The sequence below is a fragment of the Sitophilus oryzae genome, unplaced genomic scaffold (assembly GCF_002938485.1).
Source record: "Sitophilus oryzae breed Bouriz unplaced genomic scaffold, Soryzae_2.0 scaffold_1576_pilon_pilon, whole genome shotgun sequence".
Lineage (NCBI taxonomy): Eukaryota > Metazoa > Arthropoda > Insecta > Coleoptera > Curculionidae > Sitophilus > Sitophilus oryzae.
Genome location: NW_022146254.1, coordinates 4,704,350 through 4,727,907, shown reverse-complemented (window position 1 = coordinate 4,727,907; position 23,558 = coordinate 4,704,350). Strand labels below are relative to the sequence as shown.

The following is a 23,558-nucleotide window of genomic DNA, read 5'->3' as shown; positions in this document are numbered from 1 at the left end:
ACTAATTTTTGGTTAGGTTATCTATCATGTAAACAAACGTTCTATGCGTTCTCTGTTTAGTTTACACGCCGGAGTATGTTTCCACATTATCTAAATGTGCGATAAACAAAGACGAAAATAACACCAACATTTGTATCAGGCGCTACATTTGCTAATGTTTGTAGGATTAATAGTATCGCTAGCGAAAAATACGCGAAAAGAGCCGAACGAAAACGATATCGGCACAGAGTGTTCCACAATATGGCTGACTTAAACTCTACTATCGCCGTCCTCCGATAGAAAGGGATAATAGAATACTATTATAGATTTCTATATAACACGGAGACCCACTGCTGGGCCATTTCATGCGCAGTAGCAGAGCAAAGCTTCTGAAGTTGATTATGGAGGGAAAGGTAGAAGGCAGAAGAGGACTTGGGAGACGCAAGCACTCTTGGTTGAAAAACTTGCGAGACTGGACTGGACTGAACTCACACGAACTCTTTCGAGCTGCACAGGACAGACAGTGTTTCGCCGCGATTATTGCCAACCTTCATTAGAAGATGGTACTACAAAAAGAAGAAGAAAAAGAAGTATAAAAAATACTGAAAGTCAATTTTGTGGCGTTTGAAAAAAATAGCATGTTCTATTCGGAGTAAAAGCTCTGATAAAAGTGACTTTTTGTGGGTAGTCTGCATGTCCAGCCTCGCCACAAAAAGTGTAATTTTTACTCCTAATAAAACAATATACTATTTTTCCAAACCAGTGTGTTATTTTAAATCAAGCAATAAAATAATTCTGTATGACTGCAGACTATTTATTTAAATAGATTATCATGGTTTCCATAAATTAGAAAATAAAATATCGTATCAAAAATTCCATGGACAAAATAAATTGTAATAAATTAGAATGTTTTTTTTTCAGAAAAGTCAAAAAGAAAATAGAAATGTAGTGAAGGTGCTATGTGTTTGACTCTTCAGTCTATGAGTATAAATAAATAATCAAAATTCACTGTCAGACAGATGACAGATACTTAATACAAATAGATACTTATTATTTTTAAAGTAAATTAGAAGAAATGTCGGAAAAAGACGAGGAAACAGTACCACAAAAATTTTTAGTAGTCGGTATAGTTACCAGTGAAGATTTTCAAAAATGTCGATTTGCTGTTACAAAACTTTACAACAGTTTTCCAAAGGAATTTGAATCTCCTGAAATCAGGCCAATGTTGGATGTGGAATGGAATGATTTTATTAAAAAGGTATCACTCCATTGAAACTCCCTACCTCTGTTAAACTTTGAATCTCAGTATTTATGTTCCAATAAAATACTTCAGTTGTTATGTATAGGAAACATACAGGGTGAAGCCGCTCATACGAGATTAACTGTCGAAGGGACAAGACAATTTGTATGACTGCGCTGTGAAGGCATATCTAGCTTTATTTGAGCGATATTCTAAACATATTGGTACTATGGGGTGTGACAAAAGGGGAATTTGGTTATCAATTTTGAAAGATTAAGGAAGGAGCATATCAACAAACTTAGGTCGAATACGATGGGGGCTTAATATTGCTGACTTAAATTCCGGTACCTACCGGGTGTTGCATCGTCGGATGGGACATAGGAAATCCCATGTAAATTTTAATGGGGTCAATAATGGCTTCCCTAATTATTTTAGAGAATAATTCTATTTAGGTTTATTGAAGAGCACTAAAACCCAAATTCAAAAGAATAACTTTAGATATTTTTGATTAGCTCGTTTACGAGTTATCGCCGATTTCTTTTTAAATATTTCTCCTTTCTTATGGCCCTGTATTTACTTATGAGCACCAGTCAAGGCGTAGATAAAAGAAAATAATCTACTATTAAGATAGATATGAAACTTAATAGTAAACTTTTGGGTCAAAGCGCCCCTCCGTGTTTTTAGTCGAGACTACGTTTATATAACCCAGCGCCTTCGCCTTTTCTGCTGTAAATGTTTTTTATGTTTATATTTGAATTCAAAGGATTTATTTTTAAAGTTACACTGATATATTAGTATATCAGAGTAACTTTAATAAAACATAAGAATATATATTTTACACTTTATTTTTTTATTTATTTTACAGTTTTAAAGAGTTTTTTTCTACAGAGTTTCATGTAAATGATCGTAAGTCGACTGGCTGTCTAATGAATAGACCGAGATTTATAGATTTCAAAGCGAACGAAAAAAAAATCAAACAACGAATACATACCATATATTTATCTATACCTTATCGTCTTTTGGAAACACGTACATTTTTGCAGTTTTGTTAGTTTCTTTGCAAGATGCAACACAACAAGAAAACACCATTTTTACAGTTAATAAATAATAAAACTATTTCTGACTATGATATTTAAAATCTAGATAGATAGAAAATTAAAAAACAAACGAGTATTTGCAAACGCAGGCCCAAATTCAATAAAAATCAAAATTTTTCTTGCGAAAATCAGGCTTTTTCCACTGAAAATGTATTTTTTGATTTATCAGCAGTCATTGTCAAGTTGACAATATACAGGGTGTTTTCGAATTAGTCTAAAAAAATTATGGTGTGATTCCTCATGTGTTCTTAAAACAATTTTTATATAACCATTGGGTCTAAAGTACTTCCTTTCTGATCTACAGGGTGTTAAAAATTAAAAAAAATCGATTTTTTTGCTTAACATAAATGGTACACCACTGCTTTTTTAAAGAAAATATATTTGTTTCTTGACTGGTCATCCTTTTTCAACAAAATTGATCTTACGTTCATCAAACGGTTGTCGGGAAAAAAATAAATATACTTATTAAGAGCCCGCCTTAATTCGTTTTCTAACGATTTTTTATTTTTTAGATTAATTAGGAAAGACCCTGTATATGCATATCACAGGCAACCAAATAAACTAGTAACCTCTAAAAATTATTTTTTCTACCACTAGCGACATACCGTGTTTTTAGTGTGTACTAAATTGTTTTATCAAAATTTCACCATATAAGTTTCCAGGCAATGAGTCAAGGTAAAAGATAACTGTCAAATGAAGTTGTCATTTCAGAAATTTACCTATTTAGTGCTTTATTATTATTGAAAACTCATTCCTACATCGGAAATTTTAAAGAAGTATTTATAAATACAAATTAATATGAATTAAAGTAAAATAAAGTAATCAATTACAAGGTTAATTATAGTATTATTACAATATTTAATATTAATTTAGGTACTATTAAATTGTTAGAACTTTAGGATTTAAGAAGATGTTCAAATATTCCTCCATCGACTGCTAGACAATAACCCAGGCGATCATAAGATTCTCTTCTTACATTCGCTAGTTGGTAAACTGAAATTCTATTGCATTCGGCAGAAATAGCATTTTTTAACTCGTCTAGATTTCGGTATTTTTTATCCTTGTATATCCTGTTTTTTAAATGGCCCCAGACAAAGAAATCATTTGGCGAAATAACAGGAAACCTTGCTGGCCAATTTACTGTATGATTTAGGCCAATAACGTTTCCGTTAAAACTATTGTCTAAATATTCCCGAACAGCCAGGGTACTATGTGCCGGGCAGCCATCCATTTGGTACCAAACTTCCTGATTTTCCCTAGCGGCATCATATAAAGCAGGTAAAATATGATTTTCGAGTAGTATAATAATATTCTGCATTTAAATTTCGCGTAAGAAATAATGGCCCGATAATATTATGTCCGAATATCCCTGCCCAAACATTTACTTTCTGTGGATATTGCGTCCTTGTTTCGACAAACCTGTGTTGGTTTTCTTTGTTCCAATATCGATAATTTTGAACAATGGGTTCATTATTTAAGGTAAACCTGCATTCGTCAGTGAAACATATGTTTTTTAAAAATTCCCTATCCGTGTTTGCTCTTTCCATCATATTAAAACAAAACGCCTGCCGCCGTACTTCGTCCCCATCTCGTAGCTCTTCGTGCTTTTCATATTTAAAGGAATAGTATTTATGTCATTTCAAAATTCGAAGCGCTGTAGTGTGATCTATTCCTATTTTCAGAGGCGCAACTAGGGGGGCCGTGGGATCTTTGCCCCCCCCCCCCAGATGACCAATGTGTCACATATAAAATTGGTTTTAACCTCACATCAATAGTAACTTACAGTGACCTAAGCCCCCCCAAAAGACTTGAGCCCCCTTAAAAATATATGTCTAGTTGCGCCCCTGCCTATTTCGTTCTCAAGTTTCCTTGTGCTGATCTTTCCATTGTTCTCTTCCACGAACAATAAAACTTCCAAGTCGGTATCATTTCTTGCATCTTCTCTTTGTTTCCGCCTTGCTTCACATCTGCAGTTATTTATTAGGGTACCTTTGGTCTCAAATCTCTGGATATTCCTTTCGATTGTAGATTTTCCAGTTATCGGTCTATTCGGATACAGAGCAGCAAACATGTCCGACACCTTTTGATAACTATTTCCTTGATAGTACCATTTAATCATTAATACTTTTTCTTCGGTAGTAATTCATGGCTAATATTTTCGATGTAGGTATGAGTTTTTAACAATAATAATAAAGCACTAAATAGATCAATTTCTGAAATGACAGCTTCATTTGACAGTTATCTTTTACCTTGACTGGTGCTTATAAGTAAATACAGGGCCATAAGAAAGGAGAAATATTTAAAAAGAAATCGGCGATAACTCGTAAACGGGCTAATCAAAAAGATCTAAAGTTATTCTTTTGAATGTGGGTTTTAGTGCTCTTTAATAAACCTAAATAGAATTATTCTCTAAAATAATTAGGGAAGCCAATAATTGACCTCATTAAAATTTACATGGGATTTCCTATGTCCCGCTCAACGATGCAACACCCGGTATATCAGTACCGTTCTAATTTTATTTAAATGTAGGGTAGACTCAGTATCGTTCATCTAAATAATGACGTTTGGTTCAGGAAATGTTTGAAAAAAACCCTAAATAAAAATGTAAATATAACTTCTACACCCTATATCTTCAAAACGAAGTATTTTAGGACATACATTTATACCAGTGGCGAAGCTTCCACTGATGCGGATGATCCCTTCATATAGTATATTGTAATATACGTCCTTACTTAAAAAATTCACTGAGATCTCCTATAATAAATTAAAATTCTAAGTAAATTTATTCAAATAACTAAATTCAATTTCAATTATTTAATGGGTATTGGTCGAGTTTTATAGATTTAACGCTAAACTACGCTAAACGCTTAAAATAAAAATCTCTCGACAACGCACAGTGGTTCCCCTTAATTAGCTGCGCGGTCATAACTGTTAGATATCTAGATATAGCTTGACTGCACCTTTCTTAATAGAAATTGATAACAAATGCTAAATAAATGTATATAAAAAACTTAATGTAATATGTATTAAAAAAATTGGGCCCAATTCGTGTGATTTGCATTTTAAGTTCTAACTATTCGGAAAGGTATACAGATTATGTTTGCACATATGTCACCATATGTATAGTAAACGCCACGAATATTTGGGAGTGATTCATCGGTCGCTACCATGTGAACTAATCTGTTCAAGGTCACATAAAACTTAATTCCAGTGCCGTGGTGTTTCAAGTCATATAATAATCAATATATAATCTGTTGTAATTTGTTGTTTTAACTGTCAAAGTCTTGCCAAAACATTGACAAAAAACATATATTTGGTCGCACTGCAAGTACACCAATGGACTGACGCACAAAAACGAATCAATCAAAGAAACGCGATATAGTATCGTCTTTGTCAATCACGCTAACGTTTTAGAATAAGTAGGAGGAGCGCAGGCAGATGATTAGACCGGGCCTTTAAAACTTACGTCTGCGGTAAACATTTACGTTTTTAATGTAAAAATGATAGCGTGCGTGTCGATTCTAACTTCATCAAGCGATGAATCACTCCCAAACATTCGTGGCGTTTACTTTATAGTCTGTCCAACGACAAGATCCTTGACAGTGATTGATGTGTCTGTCATTTTAATTTCAAAGTAGTTTATTTTATTTTACAAAGAAATAAGTTGGTAGAACTGGAACGCATAACAGGAAATTAATATATTTAAAATTTGACTGACAAATGATTACTTCAAAATATTGTGAAAAAACTGTATAAAACTGAAAAAATGTAATCGAGTTATTTTATTTAACAAAAAACGGTATGTGATAATACAAAACAAACAAGAACATACCAAAACACCACATACCAAAAAAATATAAAAAGAACTACTTTCAAGCTTCATGAAAATGAAACTTCCCGCATTTATGGTTATATTTATCAATATAACTTACAAATATGTAATATTCGACAGGAATAAATAAAACAATACAAATAACATTTTATTAATAATAACACTTACGAAATTTTATACCTTAAAGGTTGATTAATTATCTTTAATCTTAATTTTTTTAAACCAGTACCTTTTGACATTATTTTTCTGCAGTACTAAAATCCATTATTTACCTATCGTGTCATGTCGATATTTTACAGCTACTTCAGTTTTTAGTATGTGTTTAGTATGATCCTTCTACCATATACGAGATGCACTTATCTACGACGAGATGTTATACAAACTTTATCGATGGTAACTTCATTGGTTTAGACTTTCTGCCTGGGCAGCGAGTATTAAACCATAAGCTGTGCTCTGGGTCTACAGTTAATTTTCACTCGATTTTTCCTCCACTTGACTTCAAAAGACACAAAACACCCGTAATAATACGAATCAAAATGCATCATCCTCCAAAACGCAGGGTATTTCACAAAAGTTGACACAAAATTATAACCTATAATTTGGCAAGACTTTGACAAGCGTCAAAAATGACAAAAATCTGAAGGCGAGTTCATACGCATCGGCGTCCGTTTGTCGTTCATCGTTCCGTCAAACCAAAACTGAAATACGATCTGTCATTTTTTAAATAAACCAATAAAACTGGTTAAAAACAACAAGACACGACGCATGACGGATTTATATTTAAACCCATCCATAGTTAACTTAAAAATTATTAGAAACTTTTTTAGTAAAATAAATAGATTGGTATGGGACGTCATCTGCTTTTCTTCTATCATCGTCTGTCGAAATCTTACCTGAGAAAAAAAACGGAGTATACATGTTTTTTTCAAATTAAAGAGGTCAAATTTATTTTAAATGTTCAAAAAATAAAAGAGACAGTTGTTTCATTTTATAAATACAATTTTATTGTCAATTGATATACAGTGTATCTACGAAATAAGTTGACATGAACAGGAAAAAATAAGTTACTTTTATTTTAAAACACAAAGTCAATCTTTAACCACTCGGTATAAGATCCGGCGGAAATTCGCGGCAGCCAGTGGCAATTAATTTATATGCAGTATACTTTAAGCAACAAGTATTACCATGCCGTTTAAGAGGATTTCAAAGGGAGAGTAGTTAAAGAGTAGTTAGAGTAACAAGCAAAAATGTAAAAATACTATTTTTGTTGCCTTCAAATAAATTGCCATAAACTAATATTAATTAGGTTGAATTAAGTGCAAAAAGAAAAAAACAGTTCTTTTTACCTTCTTTTCGAACGTCCATTACAGAAAAGGCAACAGCTTTTATCAATTTTAATAAAATAAGTAATTAATTGGCGTTATCTGAAAACTGTTTATGTCAGCTTGATACCAGTAGCAAAAATGTGACATTTCTAATAAAAAAAAGGGCTACACTAGGCTTACTCGATTTTGTTATTTATTATGTATTGTTTACAGGAGAATATAAGAAAAGTATTAGCAACAGTTTCATGCAAACATTTTGAAATTAATATTTCTAAGTAATGACCTATCTGGGAACCAGTGTGCGCTGAGCGGGATGATGCGACTCTCCTCGTAAAGGTTGATTCTCACTATACATTCCATATCAGCTCCCTTCCGTTTACATAAAATATTATATCATGTAAATGAACAGAGCAATGCACACTATCCGTTCTGTTTCCCTTCCGTTCCATATCCTTTCCTTCCATACATTTTTTTGGCGGACGGACTGAAGCATATCGGAAACAGCGTTGTCAAGTTCTTACATTTCTACCAGCTCTGTTAAAATTTTGCTGATTTTATTTATTCTTTCACCTTTTAATTAAACCAAATTTAAAAAAAAACTTTCATAATGATATAAATTGTACAGGGTGGTCAAAATTGCTCTGTTTTAATAGAGAAAACCTATTTCCTGACTAGATAGAGCAAAACCGACATAGATGTCGATTTGTGAGACACGTTTAATGGCATAGACCGCCTGTTGATATTGTTACGGATTCCGTTACACGTTTTCCAAGTTAATCCTCTTAACACCACCTCCATGAGACGTTCGAAAGTGGCTGGAGCATTGCATAATCCAAACGGCATGACCTTGAATTGGTATAGTCCGTTTCCTATAGAAAAAGCCGTCTTTTCTTTGTCTTCCTCGTCCAGACCAACTTGCCAGTATCCACTCTTTAAGTCGAGAGTGGAGAACCAGCACGAACCTGCCAGAGTGGTTAACGTGTCGTCTATACGTGGCAGTGGGTAGCTATCCTTCTTAGTGACGTTATTGAGCTTCCGATAGTCCACGCAGAATCGTGTACTACCATCTTTCTTCGTCACCAAAACAACAGGAGATGACCATGGACTCGATGATTCTTCGATAACTCCATCTTCTAGCATCTTATCTACCATGGTCTCCATTTCTTGTTGTTTGGAAAGGGGCACCCTTCTAGGACGTTGTCGAATAGGTGGGCATGACCAGTTTTAATCCGGTGCTTCACAAAATCTGTTCTTCCACTGTTGTTCTTTTCAAAAATACTGCCATGCCTAAACAGGAACTCCTTAGCCTTCTGTTTCTCCTCAGATGTTAGGTGATCCCATGGCTGCTCTAGATGTTTTAGTGTTTCTTTGGATGTCATTTGTGTAACAGCTGACGGCACTGATCACATCGGGTTGACACTTCTTACAGGTTCGCAGATGGCTATCTTGTCACCTTTTTGAATCTTGACACAATTCGGGAAAACATTCGCAACTCTGATCGGTATATTCTTGTCGGTGTTCACCAATGATTTTCCTACTAAGTACCTATCTTGTTTCTTGTTGACACTTTGTACCAGTCCAACACAGCACCCAGCGATTTTCTCCACTTTACCGAATACGATCTTCTCGGTATTACCAGGTATCACCACAGTTTCCGCTGATCTTACATCCATTCTTCCTGGTCCCTCGTCTGGAGATAACATAAACTCTTCATTTCCGATATTCAGGATATTTCTCTGGTGATCGAACGAAAATCCATGTTGACGAATCACATCCATGCCCAAGATGAAGTCATCTTCAATATCTGCCACTAAGACGCTATGCTGGAACTTCAAATTTCCTAACTTCAGTTCGACGATAGCCTCTCCCCGTACAACGGCCATTTCCCCCGTAACTGTACGTAAACACACTCTTCTTCTCAGAGGCATCAGCTTCAACCCTTGTACTGAGTTGGCCCGTACCAACGATACCATAGCGCCAGTGTCCACTGTCATTCGGATTCTCCTACCATTGACCTTCCCGTCGATCACCAAACTGTCAGCTGTTCTTCCTAAACTCCTAATGGGAAAAATCCTGGGGGCTCTGTTCTCCCCAATCAATACTTGCCCCTTAGTATTGACTGATTTTAGTTTTCCTGGTGCCTACGTTCTCTGGATGGTGAACGGGATCGCATTTGAACGCGGCAATCCCTTTTAATGTGGCCATTCCTGCCACATCTAAAGCACCTTATGTCCTGGGATCTTCTATGGTTCTCTGTCTGGGTGTTGTTGCTACACTTGTTCACTAGTAACTCACATAGTTTACTAAACATCTCCTCCAAACGTATGTGAGAACTTCCGGGCTGTTCCTCGACCGTTACCGATCTTATCTTCGGTCTAGGGATGGCGCTAAAAGCAGCTTCAATTTCTAGCGCCCTGACCAGTGCTTCGCTGCTAAAAATAGGGATATTTGCAGCGCCCTCTGCAATTCGTTGTCCCTCAGTCCGCTGATAAAACACTGAGCAGCGAGTTCCTTCCTAAATCCTTCCGGTGCTTCTGGATATGCCAGGTGTACCAGCCGACGTAAGTCTGCTTCAAATTCCTGAAGACTCTCTCCGGACCTCTGCAAGCGTGTCTTGATCAGGGCCTGGTAAAGTTGACGTCGATGTTGGTCGCCATATCTTCTGTCCAGTGCAGCAACCAAAGTTTGGTATTCCTGCTGTTGGGCTGCAGGAATAGTTTGCAGCAGTTCCAGAGCAGGGCCACGCAGCGCGATGACAAGTGCCGCTGCTTTCTCCTGGTCGGTCCATCCGTTGGCAGCGGCGGCTGCTTCAAACTGGCGGTGGTACATAGTCCAGGTGGTTTGTCCATCGTAGGTTGGGGCCTTAAGGTTCGCAGTTCCTTGAACGCCAGATGTTCTTACTTGTGCCTTGGTCTTCTGTAGGTCCATCTCCAATCTTTCTATCTTCTGCTGAAGGCGTTCCTCAAGATCTTCTACGGCTTCTTGGAAGTGGTTCTGCTGTTCCTGGCAACGTACTTCCAACATTGCTTGTTGCTGTTCCCCCAAGCTTTTCTGAAGTCGAATTTCTTGATTTTCTAAAGTTTTCTTAAGACGGTCCTGATCTTCTTGTCTTTCTTTCTGGCGGCGCGTTTCTAATCTTCTAAAATTTCCCTCCATTCATTTTTCTGACGAATTTCTAAATTGCCTAAAATTTTCTCAAGCCGGTCCTGTTTTTCTTGTTTTTCTTGTTGTCGTTGAATTTTCAAATCTTCAAAAATTTTCTCAAGCCGGTCCTGTTCTTCTTGACGGCGTAATTTTTCTTCGTCTTTTTCTTCTGCTTTCTCTCTTTTCATATTCTCCATAAAATCGCCCAATAATTTGCTTACTTCCTCCATTTTCTTCGCTTGCTCCCTTGTACCAACCATAAAAATACTCTGATTCGGTCTAAAAATCTTCCAATCCACTTAATTTCTTCTTAAAATCCTCTTGAATCGCACTTCCGACACCAATTGTTACGGATTCCGTGGGTCCACTATTTAAACTCACGATAAAATACTTAACGAATTTATTTGTTTCACTCTGTACACACAACTTATACTATTTACAACACAACTTATGCAACTACTATTACTCTAACGGTATTTCGCGGTATTTTCAAACTTCAGACTTCAGACTATCTTCAGACTTGTCCAACTGTCAAAGCGCGGGCGTTATATACCCCCTGGCGATGGTTTCTGGAATTTTCTAAAGAATTCTATAATTTTCTTTTACTTTCTGGCGAATGCGCCAGGTTCCTCAATGCACGTTGCGATTATTTAGCAGTATGCAGTTATGCAACCAGTAATACACCTTGACAATATTTTCACTGCCAACTGAGATACGGGGTCTTTTTTAATTCTTTACCGTTTGGAAAATTGCCTATAACTTTTTTATTTCGCGGAATAATAAAATTCTGTAAAAACGTTCTTAAGGTACTTTTTTAACCACAATCCAGTGGCGTAGTCAGTTTTTTTCTATGCTTGCTCTTTTTATCAGAAATAATGAAAAATATTTTTTTTTAAATGGAAATCATAGTTGGCTATGAACTTAAAAAAATGTTGTCGTTCAACCCTTTCCAACGATATAAATTTATGGGTATCTATTATTTCCAAGAATGAAAGAAATATTATGTTTTTTATCTTTATATCGAAGCGGGCCTTCATTTTGGATTGACCTATTTGCCTAATTATTTTTTATCACAATTTAATATTCTATACTATTATTTATCTGCATAATTAAAGACTTTTGAAAAAGTAAATTAACATTCTATATTAGTATTAATAATTACAATTGAAATCGATACAATAAACAAAGAACAAAACTAAAAAAACGTATTTTTTGAGTGACGAATATAGTTTTCTAAAAAAAATCACCAAAGATGTTCAAACTTTGAGCACCTCCTTGTTGAATACACTAAACACCTTTTGCGCACAAAGTTACAACGATTTATTAGGCGAACGGGTATAATAGGTCCAAAAGCTTGCCTAGTAACCTTCTGTAACGGTTCTACCCTTATATATAAGGTCTTTTAATGTCCCCCATAAAAACGTCGAAAGGAGTTAAATCATAGCATCTAGCAGGCCAAAATATGGAAACCCTTGTTATATCCAATTCTCTCTAAATTCTCCATTTAATAGTGCAGTTGTAACACTGGCGTTTTAATTGTAAATGGTAATACAAATAATATAGAATGTAGATTTATCTTTTCAAAAGTCTTTTGATTATGCAGATAAATAATAATATAGAATATTAAATTGTGATAAAAAATAATTAGGCAACTACGTCAACACAAAATCAAGGTCCGCTTCGATACGCAAATAAAGAAAACCTAATATTTCGTTCATTCTTAAAAATAAATACACAACTTTATATCGTTGGAAATGCCAGCATTTTTTTAAGTTCATAGCCAACTATGATTTCCATTTAAAAAATTATATTTTTTATTATTTCTGACAAAAAAAAGCAAGCATAGAAAAAACTGAGTACGCCACTGGATTGTGCTTAAAAAAGTGCCTTAAGAACTTTTTGACAGAATTTTATTATTCCGCGAAATACAAAAGTTATGGGCAATTTTCCAAATGGTAAAAAATTCAAAAAGACCCCGTATCTCACTTGGCAGTGAAAATATTAACAGGCGGTTTACGCCATTAAACGTTTCTCAGAAATCGAACCCATGACATCTATGTCGGTTTTAGTTAGGATCTAGATTTTCTCTGTTAAAACAGACCAATTTCGACCACCCTGTACAATAAAAAGTATGGAACTGATACGGAACGGAAGCTTACGTATAGTGTCAATACAACAAAAAATACGAAACGGATATGGAATGGAAACGGAAGGTATAGTGAGAATCAACCTTTACAAAGAATACTTTGAATATTAATACTAAACTAAAATCGTGTATTCACCATATTATTGAAAATGTTTGTGAAATACAATACCGCAAGAGTCTGGGATGCTGGTCTTGGTCTTGCGTCAGTCTTGCACTGTCGGTCTTAGTCTTTTTCTTGCTCATAAAACGCTATTCTTGGTCTTGGTCTTGCCTTTTGTGCAAAACCAAGAACAAAACCGCAAGACCAAGTCCAGTGTCGCTTATCACTATATTATGTAATTTAAATTTGAAGGGCCCAGGGGAAAAACCTGATAAGCGCAATTTTACTAATTTTACAGGAGAGCACTGGACGGCTGACGGTTATCAGGTTCTTTCCGCGTATTTTATATTTTTACTAGGCATATATCATAGGATTAACAACATATTGCCCTGCGGAGTTTATACATTTAGTAGGGATCAGTTAGACCTACTATAATGCTACAGATGACTTTAATATCGCATTAAAGAATAGACACCGTAATGATTCATTCGAACGTTCGAGAATAATCGAGTTCCACTGGAATGGAGTAGTACATACGAGAACATTCGAAACCTTCTCTATGCACCTAATGATCTATGGATTATTCAAGAACTCTTTAGCTGTGGGTATAAAATAAAAAGAGAGAAATAAATAGACGAGAACAATTGCCGCGTTAAATTCAAAATAAATTCTTTCTAGATAAATAGTTATAAATAGTTTGTAAATTGTTCTTTAAGTCTTTTATCGTTATTGTTTTTGTTATTTAGTATAAAATAAATTGTGTTTAAATAAATTGTGACTTTCTATCCACACGGAACCAACGAAAAACGTAACAATAATAAGAAATTGGCGTTTATCAAGTTTTCCCCTGGACCCTTCATTCATAATCATCAATAATTTTTCTTAAGCAACAAAGGCGTTTGGGAAATGGCTTATGGGCCGTCAAAAATTGTGTTGCAATGTTCATTAATAATCAGTTTCTGGGAGACTTTGATGATCTGTTTAGATTCATTTGGAAAAAATGGAGATTTGTATTTAACCAAGATTGGTCTGTCCTAGCTACCAACCACCTGGTGGCATACTTAGAAGAAAAAGCGGAAAATTATGTACAAGTTTGTGTTCTGTGTGCGTATTACTATTTTATCATTAAGCTTATTTCAGAGGCAATTTGTTTATTTAACTATCGCCATTAATAAACAAGTCATAGGGTCGTTGCTGTTCGAAGTAATATATTTGTCAACCAGTAGATAATAGCATTATTCTGAACTAGGTTATTTTTGTAGCTTTACAATGATTTAGTGCCACTGACATGCGAAAATTTTCTAAATCGATGTAATGATGACGAAAATGGATACCTTGGTGCTCCTGTACATAGGTAGTGATTTTATGTTGCTTAATAAAATAGTAATACCGTTGATTAAAAGAACTGGAAAGATACGCAACCTAATCATTCGTGACAAGGCTGGTTTGATTTCCCCTTACGTCTTAAGTGAGTGCTGTACGGTGGAGACACCAATCGTTCTGCGGCCAACGCATAAAACACTTATTCTCTCTAATTCGGATAGCGAAGGCATATCCAAGATGGTGTGGAACTGAAAGCGACAGTGTTGCCATATTAAAATGTGTAATACTTATAATACGTTTTGACAAAAAAATCTTTGGATGAAAAATCCGTGTTTATAATACATTGCAAATTTATTTGTGTTAAACATAGAATAAACAACAAAAATATTTTTTTTCTATAAGTACCGAATACTTCGTATTATCGAAAAAAGTCGTTTAGTTGGCTTGGAAATGACGAATTATTGGCATTTACCATAATATTTTACATAAAAAATAACAGCAATCTTTATTTCCAAACCAATTCTGACGCCGTTCTTTGTTTAATCATGTAATATTACTAGAGTGTATCCGCGACTTCGTTCGCGTCGAATTAATCATTTGTGATAGTGATGATAAAGTAAAGCAAGAATTTCCATTGACATACAAACTGGATAAAATTTTCTCACATTTATGTCAGCATGAGAAAAAACAATATGGCAATATTATTATATAACTTGGTAATATTTGAGGGGTAGTTTCAACTCGTTGGAATTTGACTTTCGAAAAGTCCGTTTGCCAAAAATAAGCTTTTTACGTCAAGCAATTTAAGTAGAATCGTGGTTAATCAATTACCCAACTTTTTGGAACACTCTGTGTGATTTTTTTAAAAAATTCAAAATATGTAAAAAAACAAAATAAATTATGCGTATGCAAAAGACTAACTGTTTTTTAAATAACAAATATTGTAATATTTGAGGGGCGTTTTCGCCCTCTTGGAATTTGAGATTCGAGAAACCCCTCCTTATCGAACCTCTACACCACACAGTCAATCCGTTTGCCAAAAATCAGGTTTAAACATCAAGCAGTTTAAGCAGAATCGTGATTACTCAATGGTCATATTTTATGAAACACCCTGTATAAATTTTTAAAAAATCTTAAAATATGTAAAACAACAAAATAAAATATACGTGTTTAAGAGTTTATCCGAAAAACTCACCGGTTTTTAAATAAAAGTTATTCTAATATTTGAGGGGTGGTTTCGCCCCCTTAGAATTCGAATTTCGAAAAATCCCTTCTTATCGAACTTCTACACCCTAAATAAAGTCCATCCGTTTACCAAAAATCAGCTTTTTACGTCAAGAGCTTTAAGCAGGATCGTGATTAATCAATGACCAGATTTTTCGAAACACCCTGTATACATTTTTAAAAAATCTTAAAATATGTAAAAAACAAAATAAAATATACGTGTTTAAGCGTTTTTTTGGAAACTCGTTTTTTAAATAAAAAATATTGTAATATTTGAGGGGTGGTTTCACCCCCTTGGAACTGGAATTTCGAAAAATTCCTTCTTATCGAACCTGTACACTCTAGAATCAACCTGTATGCCAAAATTCTGGCTTCTTACGTTGAGTGTTTTGAGCAGGATCGTGATTAATCAGTGAGTCACTTAAGGATTTTATATACCGTGCTGGCAAGGGTTACTTTTGGGTTGGCATTTACATGTGTGGAAGTAAATCGCATAGGGATCTTATTAAGTCGGAGTGAGAGAAATGCGACCAACCGACGCGACGCGCGACGGTGTGCTGTTGCGGCGTTGCCGATACGCCTTTCCGTATCAAGTAAAGTAAAATCACGATCGCAAACCGATTATTTTTAAAAAACTTTTTTTTCAAGAGATAACTAGATAAAAGCATTAGACATTAGAAATGGAATTATAAGGATATCGTTAAGGTGTCATTTTTTTTTATAACGAGAAAACGTCAGTAATCGCGATAATTTAAAAACTCAACTTTTTAACACATAACAGGCCATAACTCAAGAACCACTTAAGATATTGAAACTTTTTTTTATTTTCAAGATCGGATATTTTACAATATGTTTACATAAGAAAAATTCGATAAGGTTGTTTTTTCTATTCAAAAATTGTAAACAATCCATCCGTTTACTTTTAGAGCATAGCAATTTTCAGCAATCGTGTAATTTTTTTATTGATAAAGATTTTCACATACTGTCTACAAAGAAAATACAGCAGAAATATTAACAAAGTTCTTGAAAAACTACAATCTATTATTTCTAATAGATTTCGAGATATCGATTTTTGAATTCAGAGTTCTAATAGCGCGACCACTATCGAACACCCACTCAATTCCACTTATTTTTACCAAAAATGCCAGTGTTTCTAGCTTGCACTTAAAAAATTCAAGCTATAGGGAAAATTACAACGATTCGTTATTAAATGAAGAAATTAAGTGTCACGAGACGTAATTAAATCGTGAAGCTGAACGCATGACGTACACCTTTCCCTAGAACTTTAAGTACTGACCATAGACTAATGTCACGTACTAGAGATAGATTGGACACTGATATAGAACAAATAAGTCCGTCATTTAGAGCCACCTGGTGATTCAGAAGAAACTAACGGAGAGTTTTGGCATAACATAATTTTAGCGGTCCGTTATTTATTATCGCTATCTAAAACAGTAACGTTATTCAAGCGCACAATTATTCCTTGTAAAATGTAAAATAATAAATATAGACTTGTTTACTATATTTTATGTTTTATTAGATTATTAGAAGTGTAACATATTCAAAACTAAAAATAAAATTATGAATACATCGATTTTAAACACCAACAATAGAGCACATAGCGCCTATTTTTTTGATTTAACAAATAAATTATAATATAGTAAAAATATTATAGACTACTAATTAACTGTTACGAAAAATACTATATTACCAACTATGTACTTACTTATTTATGATTAAATATTTTTTTTATTTCGTTCATAAATGTATTCATCTAAGATGTCTAACATGTCTTTACTAAAAAAAGTTTAGTATCTCACACGAAAATAATGATCGATTGTAAATATCAAAATGCACAAACTAATAAAAACACTAATTCACCGACCTTTCCGGCAAATCAGGAATATCGGAATTAATAATTATTTAAAAATGATTTAAAAATAACTTGACGGATCACCAACTTTTTGACAACTACACCATAGATGGTAGTAAATATAGAAGCTATCCAAAAATATCCTTATGGGTTTTTCGCCACTGCACTGCAAGAAAAATCTACAAAATAAAATAGTTATTTTTTGTAAACACTTCTGGCGTTAAACCTAAACGGACGCTGCTTGTCAGAAGTTGTGTTTACAGTAATAAAAATTTGCCTAACAAAGAAAAAAAATGCTTAACGTTTCGGAAAGTTTCTCTTTCCGTCGTCGGAAGCAAAAAATATAAAGAATCAAGAAAAAAACTCTTTAAAATATTTAAATTGAACTATTCGAGAACACTTTACTTTTTAAAACAGATACGTCTACAAGAAATCGTTGACGTTCTGTTAAAATGACATTATATTAAGTTAGACTTCAAAATTAACAATTACTACCTGTTAATTACTTAATAAGGTAACACCAAAAAGCCCAAACTTTCTGTATGATTATTTTTAAATTTTACGTATGTTTATTTATGTAATGTTCTTTAAAATCAAAGAAGCGATTGCCATACATTACTAACATCTACAGATGCATGAGCAATACATTTATTTTTATTAGATTGAATAAAAAAGCCTCTTTTATTTTTCTTTTAGAGGCTATAGCTTCTTTCATTATAATTTTGGCGTTATTAAAATTTATTCTGTGCCCTGTGTCCCATGAATGCTGACAAATGTTAGATTTGTGAAAATCTCCCTTTCTTAAATAATCTTTATGTTCTTTAATTCTAACATTTAAGGGTCTAGATGTTTCACCAATGTAAAATTTATCGCATTCACAGGGTATTTGGTATATTACATTTTTTGTTTGTTGTTCTGTATTCATTGGTTTAGTATGTGATAAAATTGATCTAAGTGTATTTTGTGTTTTGAAAGATGTTTGTATGTTATTTTGTTTTAAACACAACTTCTGACAAGCAGCGTCCGTTTAGGTTTAACGCAGAAGTGTTTACAAAAAATAACTATTTTATTTTGTAGATTTTTCTTGCAGTGAAGAATCCGCCACATAGGTATAGACATTTTTTATAATATAGAAGCTGTCATGTCATCTTCATAAATAAATTAGAAACCGGTACTTTAATGTCTTTTGCGCCGTCTGGCGATGCGGAAGAAACTAAATTTGTAGTTCCATAAAATTATCATTGAGTGTCTAGGGCCTGGTACTGACAGAGGTATTGATTGGGTCGACCGGTCAACTGCGACAAATCTGCTATATCCCCTTCCACGTCTCTTAGCGATGTGCACAGTTTCTCGGTTTATTTCATATGTTTGGCAATGTGTTTACTTTGTTCAGTGCATTATAAACGCATTGTACTCTTCTTACATACGGAAATCTCGACCCAAGACTAACCTTTGCCAGCCCTTAGTATTACGAGTAGTATAGATATTAAATTGTTTAATGATAGATAATCCGTACTATTAACGTACTGTACCCAAAATCCGTAAATCTGGTAAGTTAACCGTAGTTCTAGCAACACTGTCTCCGGCAAACACTGTCGACTGAAATCAGAATTACGATACAGTATTCTGCTGCTCTGCTGCGCTGTAAAGGACTATCAGCGCGCAGCGGCACAGAACTAAACTAAATCTCAGATAGGCTAACAGTAACGCTAGCTACATCTGGGACGTGTTTTGTTCCACAAAATCACCCTTAAGGTTGCGCATTTTCTTATTTCTTCAATCAACGTTAATACTACAACTTTCTGTATAAAGTACACAAATTAGAGCTTTTTTCAGTTTTAATTTGCACAATATATTTTGTCTCTTTATTAGAATAGTTTTAAGATCTTGGATTCAGTGCGGTGGCTATGACCTAACACCTAAAAAAAAATCTTGTGAAAATTATGTAGTGCCACACGATAGAAGAGGAGTTTTATCAATGTGTAATAACGGACGACATAAGGATAACAGCACTCAATTTTTTATAAGCTTGGGCAATACACCTTGGATGGATTACAAATATGTTGCTTTTGGGTTTACTATCAAATTTTTAAATATCGTATTACCAAAGATATTTAAACTCAAGAGATACAATTGTTTACCTTTCTCCTTCATCAGCCATTATTCTATCCTTATTTTCCCATCTCTCTTACACCGAAAATCTTTGCCAGATTTACCTGTATATTATTATATTGGTATTATTTTCCTTATACTATGGTATTAGTATTCGATTAAATACCACAACCAATTATTAAGTAATAAATAATTTCGTTATATTTTTGCAATATATCAACTACATTAATTTGCTAACGTCAATTTTTTCATTTAACGCTTAACTGTTTTACTATTTTAAATTTTATAATGGAATAAAAATATCATGGTCGTGTTTCTTTTAATAATAAAAAGCAGTTTGGCAACGTCAGTTTTAGAAATATGCCGGCGTAGTACAACGTATTTCGAGGACGAATAGAAAATCCTAGATTCTCCTTTTGCGATGTTGCTATGCCGCCGATCAAGCTCCATATTCTTTATTTGCAGTATTATAGTATTTTTGCGTTATTTTGTGGACTTCTGTAGACATTATTTTGAAAATATGGTGCATTCATGTATTGTGTACAAGAGAGTGTATCATTTAAATCCAAATTTAACTTTTCACCGGTAAATACAAATAAGTAGGGTTAGGTATATTACTATATCCAATTATATTTTTAGGTTTATTTTTTAAATCATATATTTATTATGTTTTTTTAAATTATATATTTATTAATTAAATTATTTGTAGGAAAACGGTACATGGTACATACTAATTACAAATAAGTTAACAACAATTTCTGTTTCCCTTTTAAGAAAGGGTATTGAATGTAAAAAATTAAATTTAAGTTCTATAAACCGCCTGTAATTTATAAACAACATCTATTTTCGAAAAACCTTTCTTATAAGAATAAATCTAATCTAGGTACCTACTTGGGTTTGACAAACCATTACCTACCTTTTGTGAAAATTTTATTGGGGTGTACCAAAGATGGAATTTTGCGGCCTTATTTTTTTTGTTGCCGTTACAATTTTATACGGCTTTTGTTTTAAATTTTGGTTGCTATAATGTAAATGGACATCTTTTGACATACATATAATTAATGTTCTTATTACATGAATTTTATGACTTTCTTACATTTTATTCTATTGAAATTCTTGGTTTTTGGTAAAATATTGTGTTAATAGGTTAAAATAACTATTTTATTTTGTTATTGCTAATAGAGGGAATCTCATTCGCCGGAGACGAACAAGGTTTGGAACAAGATATTGAAACTGCATTTACTAATACACCTAAAATTTGATATTTTATTTAATAAAATATAGTAAAAAAACACTTATTAATTTTTTAATCGTTATTCTTATGTGAAAAGCCATCTTATAATAAAAAATTATGCCGGTTTTTATTTTATTTCGCTATCCTCCCTCAACATATTTTTTTTACAATGCGACAAATATGTAAGATGTGAGTTTTATTATTATTTTATTTTAATTTATTAAACAATTATTTTAATTTCCTTAAAATACTGTCGGTCGATCGACACACCACTGGAAATTGACCTCAAACGTCTAATCTTTGTACACAACTACATTGTTGCCATCGAGCAGACACCCCTATTTCCTTCTCTATCCATTCTCTCTTGCACTCGTTGATTTTTGCAAACCAATGTGTGATGAAGCTTTAGAGCGTTTTATGAATGGATCATTGTATCTCCCGAGTTTAAATATCTTTGCGTATTACTAATAGCATTGCTTTCTAGACAACTGATACAAGGTGACGATGTTTTAAAAGAAATTGAAAAGGTTCCTACTTATTACCAAGCTCCCACTAAAGATATTATGATAGTGAAATGTGGAGAATTCAAAACGAGATTCGCTTCAGTCCCAGAACACTCTCTTCTGCGTATGAAACTACCCGAAGAAATAAAGGAACCGGTAATTATTGTTTGCATAGAGTCAAATTGCAATAACAAACAAAACTAATTTTAACACATATCTAAACTTAAAACTTATATTTAAAAAGTACCTAATAATAATTTCCTCTACTCTAAAGGAACCAGTAAAAATAATGACGGAAGCACAAAATTGAAATAACTTTGACATCTTCGACAACTTAAAAAGTGCTTTTACTTGCGTTACGTGCATTTTTACTTGCTTATGACAATAATATTTTTGACATACCAAAATATTTAGACAAGGAAAAGTCACAAATGTTGACCAACAACTGTTATTACATGTGCTGTTAAACTTTTGTACATGTCTTTTGAAATTGACTTTTTAAATCTATCCTCATTGGGTAAAATATATTTTCAGATGAATATTTTGAGTTATATTAAAAAGTATCATGAGGTGATTGGTCCAGAGTCTGATAATATTGTACCCGGTCCTGCTCCTTTGCCGATTTTAAGGTTATCCTGCGAGACTCTTTGGTCTAAGAGAAAACTGCTAGCTGGAGGTTATACTTTATCAAAGGATTTGATAAGTTACTGGCCATTTAAGCATTTGCCGCCAGATGATAGCGATGAAGGTAAGTTGTTTGAGAATACCATCAGTATAGGACTAATATACAAGATTCATATCATCTCAAGGTCCTCCACAGACGCTCAGTTTGAACTGTGCAGGCCAGTTTGCGCAGTTTTAACTGTGCAGTTTTACGCTAAATAATTGCTTTTTAAGAATTTCTATAAGTTTTTCTCTAAAATAACTTCTTAAATTATTAATATTTTTAATAACTGCTTCCTTAATTGCTTCCGAATCAATCTCGTTTACTTTTTCTATAGTATGAAGTGTCCATAAGCTGCAGATTTTTTGTTCGTGTCACAATAATATTTATTTTTTATTTTCCATAAACATGGCATGATTTTGTATAGTTCAATACATTGGCAAAAAAACTATTTACTACAAATTCCCATTTTGTTTCCATTTAAGAATAGACTGAAAATATCTAATCTACGGATTGAAAATACAGGGTGTTCCAATATTCCGTGGACATAGAACTACTACCTTTGAATAAAAAGATTAAGGAAGGCGTATAATGCTATCCATGTATTCATGCATGATGGGCGGAAAAAGGACTCTAGGTTGGGGATCCTTGACAGTTCTGTTTGACGATTCATTTGACACATTTGAATTTGATTTGAAATTTTGTGGATTTGTCAGTCTTTACTAAGCTTATTTTATCTTATTTATTATTTATTCTACTACTGATAGTAGTATAAAGGTAGTAAATCTAGATGGAAATTGTGGCAGAACATAAATTAACACTGACACTATTGCGATTTATCAAAAAAGGCTGTAAAGTAGTTGGTTGTGTACTCGGTCAAAAATCGAGTAAAATAAATAACTTTTCGCTAGTAAGTGACTATATATTACATACATACATACGTGTAGTAAGCCGAACATTTATGAAATTGACTTAAATTAAATAATTATATATTTTTTCTTGCATTTTTGCTTTTATTTACTACTTGTCAAAGATTAGATGTCCAAGAATTTAGATACGTTAATTTGACTTACCTGCTTCAGTAGCGTATCAGATGTTTGTGTTAATAAATAATTATTATAACTTATCTATTTTTATTAGAATTATATATTTTTATAACAATTTTAATAACTACCAACATTTATTGACAACGTAAAATAAAACAACAAATTATTGAGTCTACCCCACGTCTACCCTACATCATAGTTTTACACTTTTTAAATAAAATTGGAACGGCACTGATAAACTATAGGCACGTAACCGTATGTAGGCACATAAAATTTATTATGCAGTAATAATCTATTTGGCGAAAATGCGAAAATAAGAAATTTTATATGCTAGTATCACAAATTTTATTATTTTTGACAATAAGCTTCATAAAAAACTTAAAAAAATAAATACATTTTAAATTATTTAATGTTCGGGTTTATTTTTAATTGATGCCCTCTAACGGACAAACGAAGCACTTTTGTATAGATGTGACGTTAAAAAATGTAGTAAACACAAGAAGGACCGTTTTATGAAAAAAAATCGGTCGTCTGTGGAGTTGTAAAATATTTATACTAAAATTTAAGTAGGGGTGGTGGTAGTTTTTATCCATATTTTTTCTTGATTTTTGTGAAGGCGAAATGTTAAAGCACTTAGCAAAACATAGACATCCAGAACCCCATTCAAATCGGAATAACGGTTATTAAAATATCTAGGTAAATCGACACTATTTACC

The 23,558-nt window shown here is 33.4% G+C and overlaps 1 protein-coding gene across 1 annotated transcript in view; it reads left to right on the top strand.

The window, feature by feature from the left end:
• The first annotated feature begins 981 nt into the window (after window positions 1-981).
• Window positions 982-23,558, top strand: part of LOC115879339 (probable inactive peptidyl-prolyl cis-trans isomerase-like 6) — a 23,154-nt gene continuing 577 nt past the window's right edge. Inside the window, exons 1-7 of the mRNA XM_030896115.1 lie at window positions 982-1,237; window positions 13,751-13,948; window positions 14,004-14,066; window positions 14,126-14,217; window positions 19,156-19,356; window positions 21,114-21,288; window positions 21,667-21,880. Of these exons, the coding sequence (XP_030751975.1) occupies window positions 1,055-1,237; window positions 13,751-13,948; window positions 14,004-14,066; window positions 14,126-14,217; window positions 19,156-19,356; window positions 21,114-21,288; window positions 21,667-21,880 (1,126 nt within the window). The 5' untranslated portion in view covers window positions 982-1,054. The remainder of the gene's footprint in view (window positions 1,238-13,750; window positions 13,949-14,003; window positions 14,067-14,125; window positions 14,218-19,155; window positions 19,357-21,113; window positions 21,289-21,666; window positions 21,881-23,558) is intronic.